The sequence below is a fragment of the Puma concolor genome, chromosome F2, assembly GCF_028749965.1.
Source record: "Puma concolor isolate L17-30 chromosome F2, mPumCon1.1.hap2, whole genome shotgun sequence".
Taxonomy (NCBI): domain Eukaryota; kingdom Metazoa; phylum Chordata; class Mammalia; order Carnivora; family Felidae; genus Puma; species Puma concolor.
Genome location: NC_141684.1, coordinates 67,092,913 through 67,108,859, shown reverse-complemented (window position 1 = coordinate 67,108,859; position 15,947 = coordinate 67,092,913). Strand labels below are relative to the sequence as shown.

Here is a 15,947-nt window from a genome sequence, read left to right as displayed (position 1 = left end):
ACATTAGGAACTATGCAAAATCAGACTCACTTCTGTACTTATACATAATGGAGGGAAAGAACACAGCAGTTTGGACCTAGATGTGAACATGATGCTTCCTGTGGCCCCTGGTTAGAAGTTGTACTAGAGAGGGAGCTCAAACTGTATTTTGTAGTACAGCAGGGGGAAGGGACATAGAACCATTTCAGGAGACCATCAGAGAGCATGGCAGCATTTCACTGGGTAGATGCAGATCCAGATAATGGTCAGCCAGTGTGTGCGACAGGGACAGAAGGCTTGGCAGAGCATGGTGGAAGGTAAGGGGGTAAAATGGACAGAGGACAAGCTAAAGCCCCATCATCTGCTATTTCATCTTGTTATTCAAGGAATAAGAAACTAACCCGGTTTGGAAAGGGGCCACAGAAGCCTCACCATTCCAAATGAAAGGAGATAAAAGGCTATAGCACTCTACATAACAGAAACCCTTACTCCAGGCAAAATCAGAAAAAGCAAGCAACAGAGGGTTCATTTGGCAGTTTTCAGCTTCCTCCCTGGGGCAGGGTTTCTAAGCAAGTGTGTATGAGAAGGTTGAGCTCCATCTGCAAGGGGCCTTTGAGAATTTGCTTTTCCAAAGTGGCACTGGGGACATCTAGAGCGAGCAAAGCCTCGTCCTACAATAACATCCCACTTCTATAATGATAAATATTAAAATAACGTGTAGTTTCCACAGATACTAAGAGGCCTCCAGAGGGTTCTATTTGGGGTAGTGTCACAAAAAAAAAAAAAAGATGGCTGAGCAGGCTGTAATTAGCCTGCAGGTAGCCCGAGGCAGCAGGGACTCTGAGAAGCGGTCTGAGCCCTATGCATTCTGAGTATATGTTTACTTGAAGTCCATTCACAGCTGCAGTCAAGGTCATTGACAAATGAAGAAGAAGAATGACTCTCAGGGCACTTTTCTAGAGCAGCTCACAGCCCAAGGGTCAGTGCTTTCTTCCCCTGGCACTTTTATCACAGGAGCAGCCTGACAGAGTATTTATTATGCCTTTGCCCAAAACCATTGATGAGAAAATATGTTTCCCTTCAGTTTTCATTTAGAAGACAAGATGTCGTTTGAATAAGTTACCTAATTTTTCTTCCTACTGAGTAGCATTTCTTTTTTCCCCAGATCTTTCCCTAAGGCTGCCCTTTCTTTGTAGGAAATGCCAATGTTGATGTAGATATTTATATCATCCACAGGGCTGTCAGAAATCCTGATGATCTTGAAGCAAGGTCTAATATGCACTTGGCAAGTGCTTTTGCTGGCATTGGCTTTGGAAATGCTGGTGTTCATCTGTGGTGAGCAAATCTGAGACTATATTTATTCACCTAAGCTATTGCTTTTATTTTTAAAATGTTTATAATTTGGGACAGGTGTAAGATCTAAATATGCCATAGAAAGAAGAAATTTAACTTTAGGTACTGGAATGTTTTGTTAATTCAAATGTGATTTGTTGAGTCATAGATTTTTTTTAAGTTTTTCTTTTTAAGTATATTTTACCCCCAATGCGAGGCTCAAACTCATGACCCTGAGATCAAGAGTCACATGCTCTACTGACTGAGCCAGCCAGGTAGCCCCTAAATTTTTTTTTTTTTTTTTGGTAACAGCCTTATGGAAATACAATTCACACTTATGGAAATACAATTATGGAAATACAATTCACACTCAATGGAAATACAATTCACTATAAAATTCACCCATTTAAAATGTATAATTCAGGGACACCTGGATGGCTCAGTAGGTTAAGTGTCTGACTCTTGATTTTGGCTCAGGTCATGATCTCATGGTTCATGACATAGAGCCCTCCCCCACAGAGGCCACTTGGAATTCTCTCTCTCCCTCTCTCTCTGTCCCTCCCTCTCAAAATAAATAAATACACATTTTTTAAAAAGAATATTAAGTAACGAAAGCAATGTTTAAAACTGTATGCACATACGATCATAAATTAAAGATATGCATAAAAAGACCAGAAGATGTACTTTATAAGGGTTATCTTGAAGAAATAGGATTATGGATCATTCTAATTTTTACAAGGAATATATACAACTGTTAAAATAAATCGAGGAAAGTCATTCGGTATCATTAAAAAGTTACTTTTGGAAAATACATGAACTCTTTCACTTCAGGAAAAGACACTACGCAATATTTTTCCAAATACTGTGAAGCCTGAGAAAGGTAAAGTACATTCCTAAGTGCCCAGCAATTCAGAGAACCAACAGCTTCTGATCTGTCTCGTGAAGACTAATAGGCAAGGGATACCTTTTTTGATAAGTACTCATACAGTTCACCAAAATACTTCATCTTTCTATGAAATGTAAATCTTTTGGTGAATAACCCCAAAGTCGTCTAATAACCCACACAAAAAGACTTACAGACCATTTTACTATTATAAAGCATTTCACTTTCAATATTTTAATTATAAATACATTAACTTCTCACAATATATATATTCTGGGTCATCTAGTAAACTATAATACTGTCCTATTTGTTCGCTAAGAATTCAAGAGGATATAAAGAGGTTTTGTTTTTTTCTTTTTTCATTAAAACAAATTTAAAAAAACCCACAAATAAAAACCATGGTGCCTTTTCTTGATAACCTTTCAAACTGCAAAAATCATTTATGATCCAACTATGTTAGTATATAACATTTGAAAGGATATATCAATTATTGATGGGACAGATGACTGGCAGGTCAAGCTTGCATATCTAATGCAGCACATCTTGGCTCCTAAAACTCCCACCCACATCATGAGCTTGGGCAGGAACACGCTGCCAAGGCAGTGCAGAGCAAAATAGAAAACACATGCCCTGAAGCTTATTAAAGAAACTTCAAAGTAAATTCTTCAAGATCATCAAGTTAATAATGTGTTTGGGGATCAACTTCTGCATGAACACTTTTTAGTGGCATACAATTCCATGAGCATTTGAATTTGAACATTTCAGAGGTTTTGTTAATGAATACACAAAATGTCCAATGCATAATCATATATTGTTGTATCAAAGAAAACACAATGTATAACTTTGTGAGATAACTATATGGTCAACAGACTGTGAAGGCTCTCCCATAAAAGTATCTTTGTTTTGTTAACCTGAATTTCTGGTATCCATGTGTCAACATAAGGACTTTCTTTCTTTTCTAGCCATGGAATGTCCTACCCAATTTCAGGCTTAGTGAAGACATACAAAGCAAAAGATTATAATGTGGATCACCCACTGGTGGTAAAAACATAAACTCTTTAATTAAATTTCATATTCCTGGAGCGCCAGGGTGGCTCAGTTGGTTAAACGTCCCAACTTCAGCTCAGGTCATGATCTCACTGTTCGTGAGTTCTGGCCTTGTGCTGGGCTCTGTGCTGACAAGCTCAGAGCCTGGAGCCTGCTTTGGATTCTTTGTTTCCCTCTCTCTCTGTCCTTCCCTGGCTCATACTGTCTCTCTCTGTCTCTCAAAAAATGAATAAATGTTAAAATTTTTTTTAATTTCATATTCCTCGCAGTTGCCATAAATGTATTTGTTAAATATATTTGTCAATTCTTGATTGTTTGGAGTATAGGGTAAAGCAATTTAGTATCTAGAAAATGCATGTTGAAAACCAACGTTGCCCCACTGGTCACCACAGTTTGTTTCTCTGCAGCCTCATGGCCTTTCTGTGGTACTCACCTCCCCAGCAGTGTTCACTTTCACAGCACAGATGTCTCCTGAACGGCACCTGGAAACGGCAGAAATATTGGGTATGAACCATGACGCATAAATCTGTGACCCACATATGTGGAGCATATCATAGGGTTGCTTCTGAAGATAATCCAGAAAGGATAATAATACCTAGAAATTTGCTTTGAAATAGCTTAATAATAAAATGTGAGTAACCTACCTGAAGTCTGTCTAGCACTAAAATTCTGTAATTTTGCTTCTATTAACAATGAAATGGAACCAAATATTGCTTATGTTAAATTTGGAGCAATAATATTTCTATTGTTTTCATCCCCAAGAAAAGTGACTCTTTATATACTGTTAATGTTACAACTGGCTTTTGCTATGTTTAGTAGATAATAAAATGGATCTAAATTGGACGTAACAGCACATTCCCAATTATAAAGAATCTAAACAACCAGAAACTTTATAAAAAGATCCCAAAAGAAGAATCTGTTTTGCTGCTCTGTCGAATAAATAATATCTATAATAAGACACCCACAGTGCTTTTTGAATCTTATAAGAAATAAAATTATATTCAGGATAGCTTTAGTGTTAAGTAAAAATTTTTGGTATTTTTCTAAGATGAGAACTCTTTCAAGTAGACTTTGAGTGTTTGATTAACTTTGCAAGCATTTTATTCCCCTACTTGTGTTTAGGGTAGGAAGGGAAAAGCTAAAAAGAAAACTTCATTATGCTCTTCTAGCTCCAGCCGTTGGAGAGGTTATTTCCAAAAAGGTAGGCATGACCACAGATTCCTTCCACGTGTGCTGCTCCCTCCACTTCTCTTTCACACTCTGACGTTTGTGCTTTCACAGAGTTCCAGGTGTTGTGCTGGGAATGCTAATGAGAGAAGCCAGGCTAGAGAAGCTGTGCAGGGGCTTGATTTCCCAGCATGCGCTGCTGGAAATATGGCGTCGACCTTCCCCATGATCTTGTTTCTTTTCCCTTTCGGACTGGGGTTTATTTTTCAGCCATTTTGGGGACTCAGATGCCTAGACGCCTTGTAAATATGCAGTGTAAGTAGGAGGGAGCCCAAGTAGTCAGCTACACGTCTGGGAAATGGGAAAGTCTTAGAAAACCTAAAGGTAAATAAAATTCCAGGCAACCAACAACACTACTGTGAAAAGCAATTCTTCTGGTAGACAAAGCTCAGGGTGGAAGAACCTACCAATTCTTCCTCCTTGCATAGGAAGTTTTGTTTAATGTTATTCCATACTTAGCCATCAACTATTTTAATTCCTTGTGTCATCTTAGATTCTCTTAGCTTTATACCGATTTATTCTCTTTCCCACCCTCTCTTTTTTTCTAAAACACTTCACAGGAAAACCCAGAGGCTTTGATGGTGTGTTTTATGGCAGCAATCGCAGGAACATAAAAACCTCATAAACCTTGTATCGTGTGTCACCTTTCCACCTAATCCATATTTCAGCTGCCACTGTGTAATACAGACTGGTCTTGTCAGGCAAGGTTTACCTTCCATCCAGCTGCTCTCCCAACTAGCCTTCTATCTGGGTCTATTTATACTTTTTTCCGGATTACTAAAACAGTTCTTGCTGCCATTGAAGAAAAAGGTTAAAACTGATAGTGTGCTTCAGCATGGAGGTAAACTGTACATTCTAGTCTCCTGGTGAACAATACAGAGAAAGTGGACTTAGACTCAACATGAGGCATTTCGGATAATAAATAATGCTACATCTGTTTGGAGAGTGCTTCACTTCCTGGCAGTAAATGTGTTCAGCTAGAATGGAGGGTGGCTGGAGTGCTAAGGGTCTGGACCTCTCACTGCTACCCCTGCCTGAGGGCAGAACCCCTGGCTCATCCAGACTGATGTCTCTATGATTTCATGTATTAACTATGAATCGTGTCTACATTTTTTCCTTACAAATTTCCAACCCTTGGCAACCTTCTCCACTCTTCACCAACATTATTATTATCTACATACTAAACACTGTTTTCTCAGAGTCTTGTTCTTGGTTCTGCCTGACTAGTCCTGTAATATTTATTTAAAGTAACCTGCCCTGGCCCTTAAAATAAAAAGTTTCATAGCAATAGAGAGGAAGTATTTCCTCCCGTGGCCACACATAGTCCATTTTTGTCATTTTCTTCCTTTTGGGCAGTCAGTGTTGGAGCTTTTGCACTTCAATATATCCTTGCCTCAGAAGGTGTTTGCAGAGGGTTTGTCTTCTTTGCCTAAGATGTTGCTGGGAGAAAAGACGTTGAACACATATACCTCTAGATGTCAGCAAATTCCAAGCCTTGATAGTTACATAACCTGTGTTTTCTCCTACGAATGCTCCTGCCTCCTCATCCAAACACCAGCCTTCTTTTTTGGTCTCCTCCCTATGCCTCTTCTCTTGGCTCGGTTCCTCTTCTTCCCACAACACTAGGGGCAAGGAGCCCATTGGAAATGTGAGAGCCAGGTTAGCACACCCCAGACGACTTCCCTGCAAAGGATATTGGGGTCCTGCAGGCTGGCCTGGCCCATCTGTGTTCTGCAGGGTTGATGCTGGGCTGGCCTCCATGTGGAGGCACAGCGGTGCCCTTGTCCTCGGTGGTAGGGAGCCAGCAGTAGGTTATGTATTCAGCTATCGTGTGACTGAATGACACCCTCTCTCTCTACAGTCAGCACTTTGTGTCTTCTAGGAGCTGACACCCGCACTGCCAGGATCCCAGACGCTGGGCCTATTTTGGCAGACACGCTCCGGAAATTCTTATTCGATCTGGATGTTGATGATGGCCTAGCTGCCATTGGTTACTCCAAGGCTGATATCCCTGCGTTAGTGAAAGGAACGCTGCCCCAGGTAAGAGATGCAGTGCGTCCTCATGCCTTTCGGAGAAGCACAAAGCTGCTGGAAAAACATGGTCCACTTGGTGGGGGGGGGGGGGGGGGGGTCTTAGGGGAGAGGAAAACCCAGGTCTCCTCCATACCAGAGAACAGGTCTTCTCTTCTCCTATGGGAGGGGCCAGCCTCCCTTACCTATATATTCTTCCATAAACCTGTGGCTTTTTGGAGCTGTTATGATGTAACTGAAAGGATCTTTTATAAAAAATCAAGGCAAAAACATCCATATTTGTCTTGAAGTGTAGCAGAATTTCCCTTGTTACCATTTCTGCTCTTTTAAAAGTCCTATATAAAACTATGTGAAGCCATTCCAAAAGGGCCACTAATATTGTTTTATATTATAAACAGTTAAAATTCCTACTATTTTGTGAAAAATAGGCATGGCCTTTAAATGGATACCATTACAAAATCACTTTTTAACATATCTGGGAGAGTGTACGTTTTATATACATAACATCTGTATACACATCTGTGTCACTTTGGGTCTTATTTATCTAAATGTTGCTACACAGATTCCCGCTTACCACAAGTAGCAATGCTTTTCCCTCATCCCTCTGGTTAAACAAAGGCCTCACACTAGCTTCTTCCCCACTTGGCAACTGCTTAGAATGTTGAGGATCTCACCACTCACATAAGATGTTATTTGTATGGATTCGGTTAACGGACTCACATGTCCTCAGGAGGTAGGTAGGCGATTGCAATGAACAAAGTAATTTAAAGCAGTAGGGAGTGGCGGGGACTTTCGTGAACTGGAAAGCTCATAATCCATCTCATTGGGTGAGCATCTTTTCAGCTACAATTTATTATCTACAAGCAGAAATTCAGGTCCCAGTGTTCATAGAGCATCCAATTAAAAGTATATATGTATCAGCAATCTGGATGTTTGTATTGCATTCCCTGTATTACCCACTGTACAAACCAAACATGGCCCATGGGCCAGCAGTTTCCTTCATTTACACTCAAATCCAGTAGCCTCAGTTGTATCTGAAAATACAAATGAATGAGAAAAGGAAACATCTCAAAGTGTAACTGAGCTCCTAGGCTAACTCAGAAACACTTAGCTCTAACCAACAAGTCCAATGGACTAAATAGCCAAAGAATATGACCATCACAGTTATTTTATCCAAACTTACTAGACTGTAAGTTCCAGGAGCGCAAGGATGTGTTTTGCTCCTTCATCCTCTACTGCACCTAGCACAGGCTAGTAAACATGTCAAATGTTTGTAAACCTGCAGCCCTCTCTCCTCCTAAGTCTTCTGGGCAGGTGAGCTTAATGGCTGAATGGTAGTAATTTTTTCAGAAGTTTCCTTACACCTAATAGGAGTCAACTAATGACAAGAAGCCTTGAAAGCCTGTCCAGGGATACCAGAGACCAAGTGGTCACCACAGTTTTGACATGGTGCTTGGCTCTTATAGCATGGTTCCAGTGATAGTGTCCATTCTTCAAGACTGGGGGAGGAGGGGATTTCTGAAGAATTCTGTTTGTTCAGGAATGTGTGTTTGTCAACCTCCAGGGATGGTATCCATGCTTTTCAGATGAAACTGTGTGATATTCTTGGCCATTTGATTGCTAGTGGCAACGCATCTTCTTGCCATCAGCACACATTGGCAAGTGTTTACTGTTTAAATTCTACTGTGCTCAGTCTTTTACTTTCAGAAACTGTTCCAGATAGCAATCCAAACTAACATTTGAGACCATCCACTAAAATAGCAAGTTAATTAGGTATCATGTTAAATGCCTCAGTGTACATGTCACACTGGGAAATCACAGATAGCAAAACCTTAATTAGACAAAGCTAATTTCTCAGTTTCACAAAAGATGCAAGACAAATTGAATCCTTTGAATACAAGTCAAAAAGCAGGAGGCCAGGATTTCCTCAAGTTGTATTCATAAAGCAGCCCCAACACGTATCCTGCTTTTTTTTTTTTTAATCATGTTTCTATGATTGGGAGAAACATACATAGTTAATTTTAATAAAGTAGCACTAGTTCCATTTTGGACTCCATGTAATTGAGTCAATGTGTTCTATATATGGAGAGGACAGGAGAGATGCACGGAACTTAGAAGGCATCTTAGAAATCAGCTTGTCTGTTTTGCAGATGAAGAACTACTATGGGTTTTTTGTTTGGTATTTTTTGGCAGCAGTGAACATTTTACAGGAATGCTATAGCAACTTCAGAATTTTACACATGCACAAGCTAATCTTCACTTATTAGTACCTACAGGATTTAAGGTAGTGAGAGGGATATATTGGTTGCTGCAAAGAATATTGCCAGAAAGATTATTTATGTAGTCGACATTTGATAAAGCTTCTTTTATGTTCAGCAAGGAGGGATCAGTTTTCTCTGGAAGGAACAACCAGGCCAGTATTCTTGACCGAACACCACATCCCATACTGATGGCAGCAAACAGCAGCCCTGTGTGCAGAGGCTTCCAACCGCCATACCCAGGCTGCAAGGGGAGCAGGCAAGAATAAATTAATCTTCCAAGTGGGGTTTCTGAAACCTCTGGGAAAAAACATTTACATTTCAAATCCAAACATTTCATTTCTGAGGAGAGCTGTCTACCAAAATGAGCACTTCCACGCCCTGGCAGACAGGCCAGTCAAAATGTTGTTATTTTATGAATGTGCTAAAAGTAGTAGTCAGGATTTATTTCAGTGCCCATGTTAATCAGTTGTCCTTTGGTTTTAAGCATCTATAAATAATAGCGCTGAACACATCTTAATTCTGAGAGTTTGGCTTTTCTGTGGCATAGATGATACATGGGGGGATATATCACAAACATTACATCCTTGCCCCCATTTAACCAATCATGGAGCTTTAGAAATGTGAAGGAGAAACCCCGATCACTTGGCCTGAAATAATTCTGAGAATCCTGAACTATTTCGCCAAAGATGAACAGGATCATCTTAAGGGACTCTGAGATCACCAGATAAGATTCTCTCCTGTTATAAACAGAATACTGTGGCAATAATCGTCGGCCATAGCAAATGCTGAATTTCCGTTCTTGACCCTGCCGCTCACAGGTATGTAGGTCGCCATGAACAGGTCTCTGCCTTGCTCTGGATTCTCAAAATTCCTTAGAATCTCTGAAGATCTGCTGCAGTATAAACTCTTATTTGGTTTCACCCACATTCATCATATTGTCCCCCATCCTTCTCCCATCTGCCCTTCCATCCTTCCTTTTGTCTTTTTTAATGTTTATTTATTTTTGAGACAGAGAGCAAGGGAGGTGCACAGAGAGAGGGAGACACAGAATCAGAAGCAGGCTCCAGGCTCTGAGCAATCAGCACAGAGCCTGATGTGGGGCTCGAACCCACAGACCATGAGATCATGACCTGAGCCAAAGTCTGATGCTTAACCAATTGAGCCATCCAGGCGCCCCTTTCCTTCCTTTCTTTAATTATTTTTTTTAATCATGGTAAAATGTATCTAATATAAAATGTATTAATTTAACCATTTTTAAGTGCATAATTCAGTCCCAACGAGTACATTTAGTGTGGTGCAACCATCACTACTATCCATTTCCAGAAAATAGAAGCTCTGCTCTATTGCTTAATGGTAAACAATAATTCCCCTTCCCCAACCTCTGATGACCTCTATTCTACTTTCTGTCTGTACGGATTTGCCTGTTACAGGTACCTCGTTTCATAAGTGGAATCCTACAATATTTGTTCTTTGGTCTGTATAATGACTTCACTTAGCATAAATCCTTAATGTCAGAATTTCACTCCTTTTTATGGCTGAGTAATATTCCATTGCATGGATATACCACATATTGCTTTTCCATTTATGTTCAGATGGACATTTGGGTTGTTTCTGCCTTTAAGCTATTGTGAATAGTGCTACTATAAACATTGGTTGTATGAATATGTTTTAGTCCCTGCTTTCAATCTATTTGGCTATATACCTAGGAATAAAATTATAGATCATAGGGTACACCTTCTCTGTTTAACTTTTTGAGGAACTGCTAAACTGTTTTCCATAGAGGCTGTACCATTTTGCATTCCCACCAACAATAAGTGAAGTCAGCAATACACAAGGGTTCCAATTTCTCCACATCTTCACCAAGATTTGTTTTTTCCATTTTTTTATAGCTATCCTGATGAATGGGAAGTGGGAACTCATTGTGGTTTTGAATTGCATTTTGCTAATGACTGATTTCATGTGTTTATTGGCTATTTGCATATCTTCATTGAAGAAATATCTATTCAAGTCTTTTGCCTATTTTTGAGTTGGGTTGTTTAGGGTTTTCTGCTGTTGAGTTGTAGCAATTATTTATATATTCTAGATATTACTAGAATATCAGATGTATATCTTATATACATCTTATCAGATGTATAATCTGCAAATATTTTTCTCATTCTGTCTTTTCAACTCTCTTGAGAGTGTCTTTTGATGCATAAAAGTTTCAAATGTGGATGTAGTCCAATTTACCTATTTTTTTTTTATTGCCTGTGCTTTTGGTGTCATAGCCAAGAAAATATTGCCAAATCTAATGTCATGAAATTTTCCCCTATTTTCTTCTAAGAGTTTTAGTATTACATCTTACATGTAAGATGTAAGTCTTTACATTTAGATCTATTTTGAGTTAATTTTTTTAATGTTTATTTATTTATTTTGAGAGAGAGTTTGTATATGAATCCCAAGCAGGCTCCGCACTATCAGCACGGAGCCCAGTGCAGAGCTCAATTTCACAAACTGGGAGATCATGACCTGAGTCAAAATCATGAGTCAGATATCCAATCAACTGAGCCACCAAGGCACCCCTGAGTTAATTTTTTTAATACATCCTTCTTATTTTCATTCTTCCTTTTACCTTACCTTCCTTTTACTTACTGAGGTCCTGTTTTTACATGCATTGAACAGGATATGGTAAGGAGAAAAATAAAGTCTCCTCCCTACCTCGTAGACCTAACATTCTAGTGAGAGAAGACAGACAATGGGCATCTAATCAAATCTATAAATAAGGTATAAATGAAATCATTCCAGTTAATGATTAATGATATGAAGGAAAACCTGGGCAATGAGATAGTGATTTCACATGGGACAGTGTAGAGGGAACTCCAGCGAGGGTGGTCACAGAAGGTTTCTGACTAGAGGTGGAGGCAGCCACGTTGAGATCTAGGAGAAGCACTCCAGGCAGAGGGGAAAGGCCCTAAGACAGCATGAAGATGAGCATTTTTGTGGGACTGAGAGGGGATGGTGGGGCTAAGTGAGATGAACTGATGGGAGAAGAGTCAGAGCTGAGGTGAGCATCAGGGCCTGAACAGGGTGGCACTGGAGGCATAGTCTTGTAATTGCAGTGGGAAGTCATCAGAGAGGATGAAGCAAGCAATGATAGGAGCAATTTATACTGGGGGGGGTGGGGGGGTGGGGGGAATATCACCTGGCTGCTCTGCGGAGAATGACCTGTAGGGGGCGAGAGTAGAACAAAAGTGGAAACAGACTTGTGGAGGGGAGAGTGAGGATGACTTAGACTTGGGTTGTGGTGGAACAGGAGGTGAGAGGTGGTCAGATTTGGGATTTACTTTGGAGGGAGATTGGACAAATTTGCTGATGGAGTGAACCTGTAGAGAAAGGAAAGAAAATCAAGAGGACTCCTAGGCTTTTGCCTGAGTGACTGGGTATCACTTCTGAGATGAAGAAAATGGGAGGCAGGAGGCAGAGTTCTGTCTTGAATATGTGAATATTTGAAATGTCAACATCCCCCCTCCCACCACTGTCATTAATTCATCAGATAACTGTTGGGCACCTATGTGCATGTCACGCACTCTCATAGGCACTGGGCAAGAAGACTGAACACAGCTCTGCCCTCATAGAGCTGCCTCATCTACCAGCTATGCTCCCAAATAGGTGCTTAAAAGAAAATAAACTGAGAGACCCGTGAGAATGGAACCAAAAATATAGCATACATCTTAATTTTTTTTTTAATTTTTTATTTTAGAGAGATAGAGAGCACAGGGGAGAGGGGGAGAGGGAGAGAGAATCTCAAACAGGCTCCACCCTCAATGCAGAGCCTGGCATGGGTTCGATCCCATGACCTTGGGATCATGACCTGAGCCAAAATCAGGAGTTGGACACTCAATCCCTATACCTTAATTTCATTTAGGCCCAGAAATTTGGACACAGGGTGGTCATTATAGTATCTTTTAATCCTCTGTCCCATTGGGATTAAGAAGACACTGATGGGGGTATATATAGCAATAGGATGTGCTGGCTGTCTTTGCTAACTCCATTCAATAACATTGGAGAAATTAAGCAAGTCGCTGAATTCATTTGGGAAGGCAGAAAACCTTAGTTAATATTAAAAAGGAGTCACTTGGGGCGCCTCGGTGGCTCAGTCGGTTGAGCGTCCGACTTCGGCTCAGGTCACGATCGCGTGGTCCGTGAGTTCGAGCCCCGCGTCGGGCTCTGGGCTGATGGCTCAGAGTCTGGAGCCTGCTTCCGATTCTGTGTCTCCCTCTCTCTCTGCCCCTCCCCCGTTCATGCTCTGTCTCTCTCTGTCTCAAAAATAAATAAACGTTAAAAAGGAAAAAAAGGAGTCACTTGTTGCCTGTAGCCTGAGAGTTAAGTCCTAATGAAATCTTTTTTAAATATACGTTAAGTCCAAGTTGCAAAGTATACAGTCTTTGAAGTCAAGGACAACCCAGTTCTATTTTCCTTGGCAGCACATGCTATGCCTGGGACAGTGCTCTCTGCCCAGATGACCTACCTGGCATAGGCTGCTGACCAATGCAGTTTGGTCATTATAGGCGGTGTTCTACCCAAGGTTGATTTGGTTCTGTACTTTGGGCAGGCTATTGCCAGAACGTAAGCATAATGGCTTTTGAAGGCTTTGTGGGAGAGGTGTCATTCGATAAACTTCTGACTTGGGGATCAGTTAGAATAGGGCAAACAAGAAATAGGATTTTTTTAAGTTTATTTCTTTTGAGAGAAACAGAGACAGCGTGAGTGGGAGAGGGGTAGAGAGAGAAGGAGGAGGGAGAGAGGGAGGGAAGGAGGGAGGGGGGAGAGAGAGAGAGAGAGAGAGAGAGAGATTGAGAGAGAATCCCAAGCAGACTCCACACTGTCAGTGTGGAGCCTGATGCAGGGCTTGAACCATGAAACCGTGAGATCACGACCTGAGCCAAAACCAAGGATCAGATGCTTCGCTGACTAAGCCACCCAGGTGCCCCAAAATATGATTTCAAAGATATAACTATTATCAAGTCATTGTTTCTTATGGCCAAGTTAATTTACATAACCTAGTACCTTTTACAAACTGTCTTTTCAAAGCCCTGGGTAACTGCTTTTATTTACTGTTTCAGGAAAGGGTCACCAAGCTTGCACCACGGCCTCAATCAGAAGAGGACCTGTCTGCTCTGTTTGAAGCTTCAATGAAACTGTATTAATTTTCATTCTCACTGAAAGAATTACCACTGGCCATCACAGTCCTGACAACAGAAGCCAAGCTAGCCAGAACTTTGTCTTTTTATTTCCACACATGACATACCTGTTACCAATCTGAATGTGATAAGTTTATCCTGCAGAAGATTCCCTAATGCTCAAAGTCAAACTACTTCTGTAAACAGTGGAAGAATGCCCACTATGTTGGACCTTGGGCTAGACATCAGCATTCATGTTCCTGCCCCAAACCACACGGATTTCAACTGCTCTATTTATAAAATGGGCAAAAGCTCAGTATCTATCAAAAACATAAATGCACATATCCCGTGCCCAGTAATCCCTAGTCTAGAAATTGAGCCTATAGAAATATGAGCACAAGTGTGTTAAGGAAGATGGCAAGGATGTTTCTGGCAGCACTCTAATAAAAAATCTGAAAGAACCTAAATATTCATTAATAGTATACAGATAAATAAATCAGAGTATATTAAGTAATGGAATATTATAGCGCTATCAATAAGAATGAGATAAACATATTGGAAATATGCCCATGATATACTGCTAAGTTGGAAAAAAGCAGAACAATTAAATATTTGCATGGTCTGATTTTTACTTTTTAATTATACATAAGTTTTTGTCTATATATAGGAAGAAGAATGATACACATCAAAATAACAAAAGTTATCACTAGAGAAATAGAATTTGGGGTACAGAAAATTAAGAGAAAATATTCACCCTATATTTTATACTTCCCCTTTTTATTTTATAAACATCTGTATTGTTTGGATTTGTTATAAGCACATATTTTCTCATTTTAAAAGGACCAGAGAAAAGAGAGAAATATCATTTTATTGTTTTAGGTCAGATTCATCTTAATTTATGAAAATACTAGTAACTAATACTTAAAGATTAAAGCAGATCCAAAGAGGTAAAATATGAGAGACTGATCCTGTGGTAAATAAACAAATTGTTCTTTGGAGAAAAACACTAACACCCTACATGGTAATTCCCTCTTTGGAAAAATGTTTTTGGTGCTCAGAATAAATTAATTCAAAAGCAAGCAGTGTTGTAGTTAATAGACTTCAGCCTTGCCAGTAGAATCTAAGTAGCATGATCATTTGCCTCTCTGTCAATCCCAGCCTACAGAAACTTCTACGGCTCATTTCGCCTCACAAAGGTAACCACACTGATGTTTTTTGCCTGCTCAAGTCTTTGGCAGTCTGGATCTCAGTGCCCTTGTGGATATATTTGTGTTTTAAGCTGAATTAAAGTTTTAATCAAATAAGTAATGCTATATATAATTACATCAGGATTTTTTAAAATGGAAAAGAAGTGCATTACTGTGCCATTCAGCCTGACCAGGCCCACTTTATCTGTATAAAAGTCTTTATGTCCTTGAGATCTTTTAAATAACATTGAAATAATGTTTCTAGGGGCGCCTGGGTGGCACAGTCGGTTGAGCGTCCAACTTCAGCCAGGTCACGATCTCGCGGTCCGTGGGTTCGAGCCCCGCGTCGGGCTCTGGGCTGATGGCTCGGAGCCTGGAGCCTGTTTCCAATTCTGTGTCTCCCTCTCTCTCTCTGCCCCTCCCCTGTTCACGCTCTGTCTCTCTCTGTCCCAAAAATAAATAAACGTTGAAAAAAAAAATTAAAAAAAAAATAATAATGTTTCTAGAGTTTTCTCTAATTATAAACATAAAATACATTTGGTACCCAAACTGGTAAACACAAAAGAAAATATTTGTTAATATTGAACCATCCAAAAGATAGCCACTGTTAAAAATTTGGTAGATGTTTTTTATTATATATATTATATGTGTGCATATATTTTTGACTTAGAAATGGCATCATTAAGATATAGTTTTAATTCCTATAGGACATTCAAATTATTTATATCAAGTGCTCTAAAGGCAAGCATAGGACAGTGCCAACAGAATTTGTTATACCTTGCAGACCACATCTATCTAAAATTCCCTCCATTTCAAGAGTATCATGGATTCTGAAAGAAGA

The 15,947-nt window shown here is 39.9% G+C and overlaps 1 protein-coding gene across 2 annotated transcripts in view; it reads left to right on the top strand.

Moving 5' to 3' along the window:
• Positions 1–14,998, top strand: part of ADHFE1 (alcohol dehydrogenase iron containing 1) — a 32,179-nt gene extending 17,181 nt beyond the window's left edge. For both annotated transcript variants that reach the window (XM_086695906.1, XM_086695907.1), the window contains 5 exons: positions 1,216–1,314; positions 3,157–3,235; positions 3,649–3,745; positions 6,351–6,508; positions 13,863–14,998. In XM_086695906.1, coding sequence (XP_086552032.1) covers positions 1,216–1,314; positions 3,157–3,235; positions 3,649–3,745; positions 6,351–6,508; positions 13,863–13,946 — 517 coding nt within the window. In that variant the 3' untranslated portion in view covers positions 13,947–14,998. The remainder of the gene's footprint in view (positions 1–1,215; positions 1,315–3,156; positions 3,236–3,648; positions 3,746–6,350; positions 6,509–13,862) is intronic.
• The last annotated feature ends 949 nt before the right edge of the window (positions 14,999–15,947 follow it).